The sequence below is a fragment of the Syngnathus floridae genome, chromosome 4 (assembly GCF_059516105.1).
Source record: "Syngnathus floridae isolate MCC-2025c chromosome 4, RoL_Sflo_1.0, whole genome shotgun sequence".
Lineage (NCBI taxonomy): Eukaryota > Metazoa > Chordata > Actinopteri > Syngnathiformes > Syngnathidae > Syngnathus > Syngnathus floridae.
In genome coordinates, this window is record NC_142416.1 from 10,609,704 (window position 1) to 10,626,347 (window position 16,644).

General features: G+C 38.3%; 1 protein-coding gene across 2 annotated transcripts; it reads left to right on the plus strand.

The window, feature by feature from the left end:
* The first annotated feature begins 248 nt into the window (after window positions 1-248).
* armh3 (armadillo like helical domain containing 3) lies at window positions 249-15,095 on the plus strand. Of its 2 annotated transcripts, none has more exons than XM_088374194.1 (26): window positions 249-370; window positions 1,306-1,415; window positions 1,498-1,554; window positions 1,844-1,990; window positions 2,076-2,183; window positions 2,250-2,342; window positions 2,435-2,509; window positions 2,887-2,973; window positions 3,139-3,195; window positions 3,456-3,499; window positions 3,732-3,792; window positions 3,882-3,928; window positions 4,515-4,590; window positions 4,846-4,939; window positions 6,127-6,228; window positions 6,316-6,374; window positions 6,464-6,529; window positions 6,845-6,914; window positions 7,310-7,370; window positions 7,450-7,538; window positions 9,013-9,095; window positions 9,211-9,337; window positions 9,786-9,861; window positions 11,548-11,626; window positions 14,219-14,335; window positions 14,460-15,095. In XM_088374194.1, the coding sequence occupies exons 2-26, from the start codon at window positions 1,314-1,316 to the stop codon at window positions 14,550-14,552; spliced, it is 2,070 nt and encodes a 689-aa protein (XP_088230320.1). In that variant the 5' UTR covers window positions 249-370; window positions 1,306-1,313; the 3' UTR covers window positions 14,553-15,095. The 2 variants fall into 2 exon arrangements, with proteins under 2 accessions (XP_088230320.1, XP_088230321.1); XM_088374195.1 differs by lacking the exon at window positions 249-370 and adding an exon at window positions 604-627.
* The last annotated feature ends 1,549 nt before the right edge of the window (window positions 15,096-16,644 follow it).

Sequence of the window (16,644 nt, forward strand, 5' to 3'; positions counted from 1 at the left end):
TTAATAACTAATATAATGATAACGACAACAAGTGGTATGGGTCACACCGGTTAAAAGTTATGTACATTTATTTTTAAAATGTCTGATCTGTTGATCACGTTTCTAAGTGCATACTGAAAAGTACGTCGATGTTGATCATTTTAAACAATGACACACAAATCGTTTACAGTCTTTCATTGCAATAAATTATCGACCACGTTATAACAAATTTATAAAGGTAAATATACCTGGGCAGCATTGTAGATGATTGTGTGTCTGGGTGTAGTGACATTATGAACCAGTAGGAGGCTCGACAGCATTAGCAGTATGCTAGCTGAAGAGCAACTGTTGTGTCAACGATTCATGAGCTACATCACACATTTAAAGTGAGGTGAGAATGAACACGCGCATCTATGTAGAAACGTATCGAAATAGCCCAACACGATACTGACGTAAATTTCCACCTTCTCACGTTCCTTGTAAGAATCTCGTTAAATAAATGCTAACGTCGTTTTCGTGTACGACTTTAGCTCGGCAACGCTAGCTGTACATTCACTTCCCGAGATTTCAAAGGCAGGGTGTTACTTAAATAATCATAACAGTGTAAGAAAATACCCTCGGTAACATTATTGTATTCCCACAAATCAGGTAAAGTCTAGCTAACTAGTCAACAACATTGCGTCTTAGCTAACGCTAGCTTCCTGAGTGCTACATTTTAGCCAACATCAGCTGATAAACAAGTTACATGGCTAGCAAATGAGTGCCATTGCGAATATGTGAAATTACTGCAGTACATTTTGTTAAATGATGAACCGATTGACAGCACGAGTCAGAGGCGGCGAAATGGTTGAGCACTTTGGGTGAACACAACCCACTTTGACGCATGTTTTCACACTGGAGCTATTTTATAAAGATACAATGTTGTGTACCATAATTACGTTCAACCAAAGAGTAACAAAATGTTAAAATGGAAGGAAAACATGTTTTTTAACAGTGTTGAATCACTTGCATGCACATAATCCTTTTGGACTTTTTTTTATTCTCTCCCATCAACAACGATAACAACATGGTGTGTGAACTTAAAACCTAGTTCTTGTTCCGAGGTCTAAATTGTTGAATGCATACACTAGTAGCACAGCTTACAACTTTTAAGAGTGACTAACGTCAATGTCTCTGCTATTCAAGATACTATTCTAGAGATAACAAATGTTTTTGCACTTAATCATGGGTTTAGCTCATGACAGTGATCATATGTTCCCATGTTATCAGTAAATACATTACATACTTTCAACCATGAAGTGTGATTTTATGTGTCCGTATCTTTAGACCTCACCATGTCTCAGGTGGAGAAGAAGGCAGGTTTGCTGAGAAGGACATCGTCCTCCAAGAAACCGCTGAAGGAGAAGGTGGTGTTGATGTATGATGAGATCTTTGCAGTGAGTATCATGCACCACCAACCCACTACATAGTAACATTTATAGTGGTATTATTTTTCTAAATGTTGTGTGTATGTTTTAGAAAGAAGACCCAGCGAAGAATAATCCTCGCTTCTGGGATGAGCTGTTTCTGATGAAGGTACAATATACAGTTGATACTTTAAATGTAATAATGTGTGGAAGGGCTTTTTATAAAATTGGAAAAAATATTTTATTTTGTGAAATGACTAATCTTATACAATAGGTTGTTATACGTATCATCTCACGTGAATAACAATTCATTTAAGGTTGCGCTCTAGAAGTAAAGTTTTGATGGACACTGGCATAAAGTTATTTACCCAATAACAGAAGCTGGCAATTTAAGTCACACTTGCAACTGGTTAAAATCGGGAAAACCTGACTCAGCCTTTGTGGCCCTCATTTTTCAGGTGAACTTGGAGTACCTGGAGTCGAAGCTGGAGAGTGTCGATGGCGAGGAGGTGCAGCGGATTCAGGACAACATCAATTCTCTATTCCATCACAGTGTTCAGGCCCTTGGAGAGGAACATCAAATTAAAGTGGTCAATGCTCTCCAGGTGACTGAAGATTTTTGGACCTCATTGTGTGCTATACGTTTAATCTCTCATTAAACTCATGAGTTCTTCCTTCCTGCTGTCCCAGACACTATGTGCGCTTTTCAGAGGAGTTCATCAAAAGAACAAGTCGGCGTCTGGCTTTGACATCATTAATATGCTTGTTGGCTTTGACAAGGCTGAGCAAAGGATGAAGGTACACAGTCAATATACAATGCGGAAGAAAAAAACATGGCAAATGTATGTGATGTTTGTGCTACAGGATCTAATGGAAAGACTGGACAGCCTCCTTTGTGGAGATGGCTCAGAGAGTCTGAAGAGCCTTTGTCTCAAATTGCTGCTGTGTCTGGTGACGGTGAGATACCTCAACTATTTGGAAGAGTGCAGTTGCTTCTATCACTGTTAGAGACCATTTTTTTGACTTAATTATATGTTGTGTGTTTACAGGTAACAGACAATATTAGTCAGAACACCATCTTGGAATATGTGATGATCAATAGCATCTTTGAAGCCATTCTGCAGGTACTGATAAGATGACCTCAATGGGTGAATAGCTGTGGAAATATAAATTTTGTGCAAGGGTTTTTAAACCGAAACACCACGTTCTGTGTACAGATATCCCATAATGTTTTTCATTACTCAAGTCTAAATAGGATAACATTGGTGGGGTCTTAAATCAGAAATTATCGTTGCAATTATTTCAATTGAATTATCCCCGCTGCAAAAAAAAAAGAAATCTCCTAATGAACCAGCACAGATGCAAATAGTGGGAAGATAATCTGAAAGGTGTTCTTCTCATAATGTACCCACATTTCTTGGACGTTAGTATTGACTGTAAAGTTTTTATTTGTTTTTGAAAATTGTTGTTGGTCATCAGAGCTTCTGCTCCGTCTCCACAGATACTTTCTGATGTGTCCAGTAGAGGGCAGCATGGTTATGACGCTGTCGTTCTTCTTGCTCTTCTGGTCAATTACAGGAAGTATGAGGTTTGTTTGTTGACTGACTTGATGCACCAGTATTTGTAATGTAACAAAAGCAGTATCTTTGTTGGATCTTGTGCATTCCAGTGTGTCTGCTAGTTTAGTTCACAAAATGCTTGTACCATCCTTCCAACACATTTATTTTCACAGTTCTTTCCCTGTCTCTTTTAGTCTGTAAATCCATATATCGTGAAGCTCTCCATCGTGGATGATGAGCCAACACTGGATGTAAGTATGCCATGCAGTATGGTGTGCAAAAGTTTCAAGCTACCTTTTGCTTTGTTGTTTGAATGACCTTTTATGGGAATAGTCAGATTTTTTTTTTCAGTCAGTGAAAAAAGTATGCCCTTGAGAAGCATAATGGTTTTCTGACTAACGTTCACTTTGACATCGTCTATGAACCAAGAAGTGGATTGAACAGATTAACACAAATGTGATCTAATATGTATTGATTTGTTGCTGTCCTTGGTTTTTTTTTTCTCTCTCAGGGAATGGGTCTTGTTGTCCACCATGCGCTAATGGACTATAACAGGTAAAATCTAATCCTTCCACATATAAACTAGAAACAGTTGTATACAATAGGGCTGCACAATATTAAAAAACAAAAACATGCCGTATGCGTAATGTATGTAGACTATATTAATATAATATTAATAATATAGTATTATAAACAATGTAACTAAAGAAATGACATTTTCATTATATAATGAGTAACAGCTTTGTCTTCTTCCTGTTAATTGTCCCTGTGCATTCTCTCGCTTCAGGCAGTACAAAAATAAAGAGGAAGAACACCAGGGTGGGTTCTTCTCCACCCTCACGAGTATGGTACGTATTTCCTTTGTACAATTTATTGAAAGAAATATCTGTAAACCTTTGCATTGACCGTCAGATTTGTTCTATGCATTCATCCACAGGTGGGCAACATGTTTATTGCAGATGCGGACGAGAAGCTCTCTGTTCAGTAGGTGCCAAGTAATCGCAGTGTTAAGTCATATTTTGTTTGTTTTAGTGGTTGCAACAATTTGTCTATTATGCAATTCAATACTTATAAATGTAATTTACTGGAAAAGGTTGCCATGGTGACCACATGACTAGCTCGCAGATCTGTTCTAAAACTAGCTCAGCAGTGATGGGACATTGTAATTTTCTAGGAATACCATAGAATGTCATTTGAAATAATAAACACAGGACAATTTCATGGCAACAAAGTACAGTGCACATTGACATTTATCTGTTTCTTAATTATTGTGAGAAATCGTTTATATGATCAGTCTTCACATATTGATTATCATTAACAATAATATTAAAGGTAATTTCAGAAGAAAAAAAAATTCTAAAGTCAAAGTTTCCCATTAACCAGTACCCAAGATTATAACTCTTACTTTCAAAAACGTTAGTGGCCCTTGCAGCTAGACTAAGTTCTGTTTGTTTTGAACTTTACAGAAATAGATTGATAGTATTTTATAAATCTGAGGTTTCTGTTGTGTGACTATTTCTCTTTCAATTAATCTGCCGGCTTTGACTTTGAATTTCCATTTTGTCTGCAGGACCAATGAAGCAATTTTGCTGGCACTGTACGAGGCCGTACACCTCAACCGCAACTTCATTACTGTATTAGCACAGGTAACAGTCAAACCTTTAGCCCCGTGTTAACTGCAATTAATTAGTCTATGCTCTTTATGAAGATTAAATTCAGTGAGTAGTGAGTTGTAGTTGTCGAGATGATGGCGTTTTTCTTTTGGGGCAACTCACAAGTTGCTTCATGTCATACTGTTCATTTCAAACTATTACTGTACTGAAGAAAATATGACGTTATTCTCCACTGAGTGACATCTTTATAATAACATATTTCATGTTATTGTTTTTTTCCCTCCATAGAGCCACCCTGAGATTGACATTGTAGCTACGCCGACCAGCCAACCCCAGACCACACCAACAACGCCGCTTGGCACAACGCCACCCTCTCTAGACAGTATGTCATTTTTTTTTTAATCTTCTGTCCTTACAGCCGTAGGTTTTTTTTTGCAATTAGTTAGGTAGACATACCACAAGGAGTATAGCATGCTAGATTACTTTTAAAGCCCTAAAACCTTCAGAATTTCCAGAGTGAAAATGTAATTTCCCCTCTCATGCCCCAAGCAAACAATCCTGCTTTCCAATTTGAAGAATCGCAGAGCCTCCACCGGAACGATGTATTTACCAAAGCTTGAAACCACGACCTGCCCTTTATACATTTTCGAAGCACCTGATTGGCCCTGAAATGGACCAAAGTATTTTGAAAGATTCTTAGAATTGAGAGTCTTTGCCTCAGTTTGAGCAAAACTGTGTTGCAACATGCATTTTTCATAACTGCCTTAAAACATTGACCAAAAACTTGAACACACAAATGCACCTACACCAGCAACCGTTAAATATTTAGTAGTTTGTTTTCTAAAATGGAGTTGCTTCAGTTGATAGCCCTACCAAGACAGCCAAAAGAGATATTAGTACATACTCACGTTTCTCACTGAACCAAATCACTACGTTTTGCATTTCCACATGCGGCTCATTTGAGATACACATACGCTGTCACTCCTAATAGGTGCAATCTTTCTACCTCAGCCTACTTTTTTCCCCATGGCTATGAGAGCCATTTCTGCATGAAATATTAACTCCACTCTTAAGATGAAGCTGTCACATGCAGCCTTTGTTAAAACCTGATCACACAAATGCCTGCAGTCAGGAATATCCAAGCACTAAAGAAGTGATGGAATCTGTCCAGACAGTGGGAAACGGTCCTGTCCCATGAGCCTGCAATGATCGGCGGAATATGGAAACAAATGAGCGAAGGGGAGGAAATAGAAATGTCTGCTTCATCATTAAACAAGCAGCTGCGATCAGAGCGATACTTGTCAAGATGACACAGCGGCTTGGATAGATCCGAAATGTTCCTTAGCTTATCAGTGTTTGCCTGAATAAATACAACCACAAAAAAGCAGTGCTCTCACTTTTAGACAGCCAGGTCAAGGCTCATGGACCTTTTGATTAGGTTATTAAGGGAATAACTGACCTGGAACTGACTTGTGAATGTTTTGTCAGATTTTAAAGTCATTCAATAGAAGCTCTCTATAGACTTACACCCAAATTGGCCGAAGTTTTAATTGTTCACGTTCCGTGTAGTGATGAACAACCCAGAGCTGCCACTGGATCCCAACCTGCAGACAAGCAACCTTCTCATCACTTTCCTCAAGTACGCCTCTATCGTAATGCAGGATACTAAAGGTAAAAAACATAATTTTCTATTCCTTTTCTTTTAATGCTTCCTTTACTCCTTTCATATATACATGTGAGGTGTGTACTTGTTTTCAGATGAGCATCGACTCAACAGTGCTCGCCTGTGCCTAATCATCCTCACATGTATCGCCGAGGTAAGAGAAGCATGCATAGCTTGACATCCATCAGTGATCTGAGCTTTGGACCACGGTCGTGTTTACCAAGTGTCGTATGTGTGTGACAGGACCAATATGCTGATGCTTTTCTGCACGATGATAACATGAACTTCAGAGTCAGCCTGCACAAAATGGTGAGTCTTTGGTATGAAAATGTTGAATGGTTTACTGAGTATGCTAGGGCCATCACCTTGTGTGCCATACTGATCAGAACTTTTGAAACTATCAATTCAATGCTGTTTAGTGCCAATTTTAAAGGAAATTTCTGCAGAGAGGAGGGATTAATAAGGCAACTATGTACAGTCATTTTTATGTGTTTTCTATATTAAATAGATGATTGATTTTCACAGTACTGTATTTCCATAACTGGCCTAACTATGTAAGAAGAATCAGTCATAATACATGACCTTTTTCTTTTTGGTACAGTTAAATGTGTTTCCCTTTTGCAGCCCATGAGGCACCGAAAGAAAGCTGTGGAGAAGAATATCCCGTGTCAGCCGCTGGTATGTGCAGTTTTAGGTAAGATGTTTTGTATCATATCTGTTTTATCATCATATTTGAGGCCTCATCGTTGAGAGTTAGTTCAGTTATGTTTATCGTTTGTGAAGGTTCATACTGTCTTCTTAAGTTTACTATTTAAGGCTACAGGAAGTAGCTGAAACCTGTAAAGCAGGTAAAATAATCTTCCCTGTCTGACTAAAAGAACTGTTTAAATAATTACTATGTTCGTGCGTAAATAATTATACGGTGTAATTAGTGGTTTCTTGGGAGTCGTATGTGTTCTGGGAATACCACTGATATATTCACTTGAACATGCTTTTGTCACCTGCAGGCATTTTGCAAAATAGATTCTGTGTCAGCTTTTAAAATTAACCTTTCAACCGCTTTTTTTTTTTTTTTTTAACTTTCCGTAGATCTGATGGTAGAATTTATTGTCACACACATGATGAAGGATTTCCCCATGGATTTATACTTGTGAGTAAACACACACACAGCACACAAAATTGCATACATATCATCACATTTTGTTTTGTTTTGTTTATGTCCTGATCAGGCGTTGTGTTCAGATCATTCACAAACTTCTCTGCTACCAGAAGAAGTGCAGAATCAGGTTACACTACACTTGGAGGGAGCTATGGTCAGGTATGCCTCATTGCTAAAAATGAAAAATTTCTGCAACGTTATTTTAACCAGGCACCATAACAATATGACCACTATTAGAGCTATGTTAGATATTCTGCCTTTGCACCAATAATAATGTTATGTTTTGAAATAATACATCTCTGACACTGTTATTTGTCAATTGACTGTTCACATTTAAAGCTGAACATCACTATAATTTGTAAAGGCAGAATATTTCATGAATTATTATTATTAATTATTATGGAAGTATCATTGTTAGGGACCGGTGATAAATCAATGCCAGTGTGTATTGCGATGGACACATGAGCTATATCAAAAGACAATATGTTAAGTAAAATGTTCGACAGGAAAAAAAGATCAGGAATCCATGCTGTGGGCAGAGGCAACAGTATGGCGTTAGATTTGTGCCACTATTACAAGCACATTAGAGAAGATTTTGTGGACAAAAGTGAGTTATTTGAGCAGTACGTTGACAGCTTGCCGACCCCTCGAAGAAGAAGCTGCCGAACCAACAAAGAAACGCGCGCCTACACACGCTTTGTGCGTGCAGAGTGGATGTGCCGGGCTTAACTGTGGCTTTACTCAAATACATGTCCAGTTAAGTTGACAGTCACAAGTAAGTTACGCGGGCAACATAGCTGCCGTGGCTTGGATCGGCTTATTTACAGTGCTTCTTCATGCAGGTCACGTCTTGCGCTCGTTCACATTAGGGCAGGGTGTAGTTTTGGTTAGAGACTCAAGGTTGAGAGGGAGTAGCAAACTGAAGCTAAATATAAAGTTTCTAACAGTTTTAGAACTACAACCGCTTCCTTTAAAGATGCCTTTTTTTTAACTCAAGGTCCCAATTTTGCTGTCTTTCATCTTCCCAGGCTGCTTTGAGCTATGTTGAGGAATACTGTTTTTGTAAGATTTGTGTTGTAAATCTCTGGAAGCTTTAATTTGTTGTGCATCAATGTTTAAGTGTTTACACCCTAAAACGCAATTTGGCTCTGAAGTCATTGCCATGTGCATTTGGAAATAAATTGCATCATTGAGTTTGGATAATGAGTCTCTAAAGAAAGCACAATCCATCGTGGTGGCCTTGGTTTCAGTCTGGTCAACGCAACACACGATCACATTCCACTTTTTAATGGTCCCATTGCGCTGTCTCTCATTAGAATACTGATTCCTCTAATCAGACCAATAATCAGCTTCATTCTCTGGATGGCGCCACTTTCCCTGCTTGTGGTAATGATAATAGAAGGAAAAGAAAAGAACGAGTCAAATTGAACCGGCAGATGCTTGTTACCTTTAAGTGTTTTTTAAAAATAAAACACATTCTTTTTTTTATGTGCAAGTAGATGTCTCTGTTGCCTACATTATGTCATAATATTAATAACGAACAAAGCTTCATGCTGCTGCCACTTTTGTCTGATCAAAGATGTTTATATAGGTTTTGTTTTTCATTAACGAGTCTTGGTCTCCCTCTGCATAGCGCTTATCAACCTGCTCAAGTTCCTACTGTCAAATGAAACCGCGTTGCTGGCCAAGCACAACATCTTTCATTTGGCACTACTGGTAAGAAACAACACACCAGTGTTAAAAATATTAAAAACGTTATGCAGAGAAGTGTCAGGTAATTTTGTTAGTGACTGATTTAAGCCTACTTTGGCTTTATTGTTTCCCTCTCCAGGTGGTTAACCTGTTCAACATGTTCATCACATACGGCGACACATTTCTGCCCACATCAAACAGCTACGATGAGCTCTACTATGAGATCGTACGAATGCACCAAGTGTTTGACAATCTCTACTGTATGGGTACGTTGACATTCTTAAGGCATTTATAAACCCAATAAGTCCAGCCACAAATGATCAAAACATCAACAACATTTGCATGGAAACCGTACGAAGTCTAAAGTATAATTTAACGGAACAGAGGCTTTGATTGTCATTAATGTTTTACATTGTTAAATCTGCCATTCAAAATTGACTTGGGCACAATTAACGCTGTTATATTTTCTTTGAAATTATTTGAAATTTGAAAAATTGAATTAGTCTTTTAAATCAAGGCACCACTGTATAGTTTGACTCCTTTAAACCTTCAGATACTATGCAGGAAAAGAATGACCTGCAACTTTTTAAAATTTACTCCTCCAGCAACATGACCAAAATTCTGTTTGCGGATTTAGCTAATTATGAAACAATGTGACATGCTGCACATATTTTTTTTAATAAACGTTTTTGATCTACAATTTATTGTTTTCAGTGCTGAGAGTGTCAACAAACACTGGCCAGTGGAAGGAGGCTGCGAGTAAAGTCACACATGCCCTCATTAATGTTCGGTAATAAAAAGCGCACACACTCACACACACACACACACACACACACTAAAAATATATGCAAAAGGAAAAAGTCATATTGTGTAACGTGTTAAATAGATTGCAAAGAAGAATGTGGTGAGGTCAAAATGGAGGGAATTAATTATTTGTATTTAATTTTGTTTCCCTATGCCAACCTAATCTTTGTTTGAACTTCCTCCACCTCTCCCTTCAGTAAGATTCTTTTCCCAGTCGTAAAGTAATTCCTCATCCATGATCCTCCGAGGTCATCCCAGCTTTGAGGTCCCTGTGGTGTGTTCATATGAGCTGGGTTCTCCCTGAGGTTTCTTTCACCTAATCATTTGTGCGCTCCACAGAGACTTTCCTGTTTAAATTGGCAGTTGCAAAGCAGCCGGTTGTGAGTGTCAAGGAATAATTTACCAATGAATAGATAAATGAAGCCAGGGATAAATAAAAATGTCAGATAGTCGATAGTGGAATTAAACCGATTTGATTCCTCCCATCACCCCATTCCTACATTAAATGCCCTTCTTCATGTAAATGACAGCAGAAAAAAACATGGAGCCGTATTCTCTGTGTTTCTGTAACTAGAATTTATTTGCTACGTAGCGCCAGTGCAGGCGGAGCCATTGAAGTGGCATCCATTTATAGTCGGCCTATGGAGCGGATCATCCCTTAGAATTGAACGCTAATGTGGGAAACTATTGCCTTTTTGAAATGCCCCAGTATGCGCAATAAATATAAAGCAGCCAATTAGATCCAGTCAAGTAGAAATGTGGTGAGGAACAGGTCAACTGTTGCCTGCTTAGCTATTTTGTCAAACCTGTACATTCTGGTACAACCGTATTTTGGTTTGCTATGTGCCAGAAGTGTCAAAATGAATCGAGTAATTGAAAACATATAGATTATCAAATTATTGCCCTCAAATGTTAATAATTGAGTAATCGTTTAAAGATTGTCCAAATGTTCTGATTCCAGAACCTCAAAAGTATATATTTTCTCATTTCGCTTGTCCTTTATAAAAGCAGATTTAGTTATGTTTTATGTCTTATTAAAGTAAGACATTTGCAGACATCTGCTTTTACTTTCGAAAACAATGATCATCAGTCCTTCTTGTGTGAGATTACGTATTTTATATTTTTTAATCACTAAATAATAGCAAATAAACAAAATTAATTGGTTGATAAACAGTAATTGAGTTAAAAAAACTAAGTCACTGTATCCCAAATAAAATCAGATCAGAGTATTTGATCAATTGATTAAATAATCAAATAATTGATTCTAAAAATATTCGACAGTGACAGCCCTATTATCTGCAGTGGCCAAGTCAAAAGATTGCCCATATTTTTAATTTACTTTTATTTGTCTGTATATGTATGCTTCAGTTCACAATTAAGCAAGTCTTTGGTGTGCATTGTGGCCACCCTGCCCCAATCTGCTGAGGCCTGACCTCATCTCCCTCCTCTGAGATGATTTGGACTCGGACTGTGAGCCAGGTCTTCATCAGTGCCACGTGGCTTTAATGCTCTTGTGGATGTTTGAGAGCAAATCCCTGCAGTCTTCTTCCAAAATTGTGATGAAAGCTTTTTGCAGTTGACTGGAGCAGCAGATTTAATTTCTGTAAATAGTAAATGAGGTGTTCAGTCACATGTAGCTGTCCACCTAGTAACGCACAATTTTGTCTTTAAGGGCAATCATCAACCATTTTAACCCGAAGATTGAGTCATATGCTGCTGTGAACCACATCTCCCAACTGTCAGAAGAGCAGGTAACATTAACACCAAAACATTAATATTTTATGGACATTTAGGCTTGATGTGGGATTATATAACCATTAGACAGGAATACAGGCGAAATGTATTACTAATGGTGTTGTGGTTCATTGGCCCACTTTGTATGGGTTCAATTTCCACTCAGACTATGTGAATATCAGTGTGAATGGTTGGTTGTGCATAGAACTATTTCCTAGGATTTAAAAACATTTACTCTTTACTGGTATATTTGGAATCTAGTCAATATTGTAAGCAATTTGAGTATTAGTAAAAACAAATTTTATCTTTCTGAAAAATTTTTTTTTTTTTTGGGCCATCAGTAAATTTGGGAAAATAGTCTAATTAGCAGTTGTATTCAAACATTTCTTAGTTGGGGCAAGGCAGTATAGTGGTTTAGTGGTAGGTATGCTTAGCATAGTTTAAGCGTGTGAGTTTAAGTGTGTGGAAGTCAGAATGTAACCCGCCTCTTTCCTCGGCTCGGCTGCAACCCAAATGAACAGACAATGTTGTGAAAATGTTTTATGTTGAGATGTTCTTTTACATACATTGGTCATGACAAGTGGTTATTATAGTACTAATTGTTGGCTTCGCCTGCCATCAGCACTAACCAGCTTCCACTGGATAGTTCTTTTTTTTTTTTTTTTTCCCTTAACAAACACTACTAATTGTTGTCACAGTTTTTGTAGATTTTCAGAATTAATCAGCCCATCTGTCCACATCCTAAATCTGCTCTCTTCCCTATTACGGTGCTTAGTTTGGATTTAGGCAGATAACCAATGTGTCGGAATACTGTGACTTGCTGCCATTCCATTGCAAGATTTGTTTTTAGTTTACAACTCTGGACTTATTTCTTTTGTCTGTTTGCCAACATAATTAAATGGTTTGCAGACACACACATGAGCACTAAATGATGTTGTTTTGTCATTAAGGAAGCGCTGGATGTACGGGTGATGAGACGAGCTCATTAAAGTCAAAGAGAGCGCAGCGAGGATAGCAAAAACATTTTTTTAAAACGATAAGAGTGATGGATATGGCCATTATAATCCCACCACACTCTTATCTGCTTGACTTAATCACAAGAAGCAAGCAAAGAAAATGGAAGTTTGGTGTGACTGAGCTGCGAGATGCACATTTTGTTACTAGGAGTTCCAAATTAGATTAAAGAAGTCCAATGGACTCCGGCTTATTAACACATCAGCCTCAAAGGTTCTCATAGCTGGTTGTCAACACTATTACTGACTAGTTTCGGGGCTCATTCAAACTGTGGGTCCTCAAATGCATCATCATGTCTTGAATTTCCTTACTCTGCCTTGAGTCAACACATGCCTCTACCTGCACACCATTTTCTAGTCGTGATAGTGACACAAGAAGATTAATGATGTCCATAACCATAGCTCCACATTCCAATGCAAACACATTCCATCTCGGGGCCAGTTGTGCTGTTTGTTATCGGAGATAAGAGAAACACAAGGGTGACGTGTCTGCTTGATGATGCAGAGCGTTACCATGGCGGAGGGTTGTTTGTGGGCCAAAACCTCTTTGCTCAACCGTCACATGAGCCTGCTCTGGATTCCTTTTTCATGCTTTGTTTACTTTCCTTCCATTTTTCATTTTCTTCTTTTTTTTTTGTCCTTCCAACCTGTTTGTCACAGCTGACACTGCTCTGATTGTCCCACCTCCCACCAGTTTCAACTCTTCTGAGCTTTTCATTTTGTTTTCCAGAATGCACATTAACTGAGGTTATCATTCAAACATGCCTCACACAGTGAGAGACTGAATTTTTCATCACAATGCCATTTTACAAATAAAATCGCTGCTTTTGATTAATTCAAGCAAAAGGTCTTGGAAGTTGACGAGTCAGCTGTTTTAGACATTGCATAGCATGTGGGAAGTGCATACAATAAATGGAACCAATCTTCGCTTAACATTGATATGATTCCATTTGTCTACATCAGCAGCATTTTTTCTTTGTGGAGGAAAGCGTTCCAGTGCAAACGTTTCATGCTGTGTTATGGGGGTCATTTATAAAGGAATGAAAAATGTCTGCATTAGCGCCTATTTCATGGCTGAGAGGGTAACTGTCAGGGGTGGAGCTGTGGAGAATCTTTGCATAATTAACTGATTTCACTCCAACTTCTCATGTCAGCTTGACAATCAAACAAACACACACACACACGGACACGCACATCAAGTTTTATCATTTGGAATCAAATAACTGAGAGCCACAGTTGATGCACAAGAGAGGCAAAGAAAGGAGAAAAGCCAGAAATAGCTTAGAGGGACCCAGCAGACGAACGACTATGATGATTATGACGACAATGAATTTTATTTATTTCAAACATGTAAACTATACATCATCAATCAAATGAAGACAAATAAAATAAAAAGCAAAAACAAGGTGAAAGTCATTTAAATTATGACTTTGTATAAATACTAGGTACTAGTTTACTCGTGATGACAATGATTCAGCACGTGATGATCTCCCTTAAATAAATGTTGTGCTGAAGTATTCAACCCTACTAAATATTAACTGCCTCAGTACGTGCTCATGTCATGCGGTGTCTCTCTTTTGCCTCGGGTTGTGTTAGGTGCTGGAGGTGGTGCGCTCCAACTACGACACGCTGACACTCAAACTGCAGGATGGTTTGGACCAGTTTGAGAGATACTCGGAGCAGCCCAAAGAGGCGGCTTTCTTTAAGGACCTGGTAAGACAACCAAAACATCAATACCGTGAACTAACAGCTGGACTACTGAACTTGTGTCTCGTATCGTCTTTTGATCTGAAACCCCCATGTCTTCAGAATAAAACAAAATGGTGTGTGTTCTCAGGTGCGCTCCATCAGCCTGAATGTGAGGAAAAACGTGTCTTTAAACACCCTGAGTCAGGATGTTCTTCTCAAAGAGTTCTCCACCATCTCCTGAGAAGCATCTGTATGTACAGACGCTCATGCTAACACCAACTGGAACATGACCTCTTCATCCCTTTTGGACTATTGAAACTTTTCTCATGGGCCGCAAGCACTTTGTTAAGGACAGCTCTGCCGTGTGTGTGGATGCAGCTGCGGGTGTGGCTCCTTGTGCGTAGGCTGCAGTATTGGCTGGACTGTTAACAGGCACAAATGTTTGGATTCCAGATAGTTTGAACAAGTATTTTTAACCTTGCGCTAGTGCCGCCTGCTGTGATTGGGTGCATCTAATTTATTACTCCGCTTTGCGCTTCAAGTACCCTACGCCTTTCAATTACATTTCAAGTATTTTTCACTTGACACATTTTGCCGATCCAAGACTTGGAATGTAGTTGATGCTCTGGAGTTACCAAAAGTCAGCCATGACTAACTGCTGTATATCTTACTGGTCATTTCTTAAGTTTCATGAAACTGAATGTGCTGAGTTCTCTTTCCTCAATAGATGTATTTCCATATTTTTTTTGCTTCAAGTCTGACAAATAAAAAAAATATACACGTACACATGTGTCTCATTCATTCTGTGTAGTTTAAAGTACAGTGTTTGTATTTGTTCCTGTTTATTGTGAAAATAAAGCAGACCTTCACTCAGATGCACACATTCAGGAAAATGTAGTGTTTGTCCAAATACGGAAAAGTAAAGTTTTTACTTTTTCTGTTCTCTGTTCAATGACAGATCACAAGACTTTGTTTTTGATTGTTCCGGCAGAAAGTTTTGTCTAAATTTGATAATTTAGTGTATCAAATAGTGCATGTTTCAATCGAATAACCATGCATTGTGGCTTCTAATGAGCTTCTTATTGCACAGGAAATAATCTAAGGATTCATGCTTTGTTTACGGTCTATCTGACAGTGTAGTGGTTCACTTACCTAATTTTGTGATGTTAGCCTACTGGCCAGTCAAAGGTGAAGCCAAGCTAACCTACATCATGATCAGAATAAGATTGTTAACAAATGGATGGATGTGTTTAAGTGCAGACCAGGTCAGACATTTTTAACCGCAACAATCCATTAACACTGCTGAGTATTTGGCAGACTGCATTTAAGCATTCCGGCTTTCTCATCAAATTTTCATTCAGATAGAGATTGCCCACTTTGTTTCTGCTGATCATCCTCCTCTGGTCCTCTCCTTGATTTCACTTTGTGTGTCTTTGTCTTGTCTGTATCTCTGTGTACACAACACAAGACTGAAACGTGCCACTACTGGACAGAATTTTATGAATTTTGGGGATGATTATCCATGTAGCAAGCAAGCTGTGAGTTTGTTCACTCATTTGTCCTGATATACTGTATTTGTCATCTGTTATCATAACTTCTCATTGAACTTCAAAATAAATCCTGTCTATAAATGTCCCGATTCGAGTCAAGTACCACCCATCCATTTTCTGACCATACAGTACAAATACAGATTAATGTCGTTTCTATTCATCTCAATGGGGAAAGATAATTTGACGTACAAGTATTTTCAGTAACAGTCATGGTACATTTGCACTAAAATAAGGTATACATTTGACCTCAACTTTTGAATTCATGTCCAAATGTTCAGTGTTTCAGTACTTTATGCATAACTTGCTATTCTCTAACAAGAAGTTGACCAATTCACAATTGGTGTGTTTTTATTTTTATTTCCAAGGACGTGCACTTTGGTGCCTTTCCGTGATGCTTTCTGTTTTTCTATAATTCTGTTGCAAAGTGCTTGTGACACTCTAAGCTTATTGGCCACTTTAGAGAGCATCCCGTTTGAAGCCGGAGGTACTGTTGATCAAGCATTAGGTCTCATAATGCCAAAATGAGAACAGCAAAGATGAAAAGGACTCTTTAAACAACAATTCCAACTGAACCAGGAAACGTAATATACTGGTCCATTCATGGATCAAAAACCTGTTGTGAATTTTGCCAAGGCCTTGTCTTGACTCTGTTATTTTCTAGTTAGAGCTCAGGTCCCTTGTCTAGACTCCTATAATTTTTTATACAAATGCATTTTTTTTACTTGTGGATATCCATAATGCTGCAGAGGCATTTTCTGATCCTTCACTGACGCCCCATAAAAC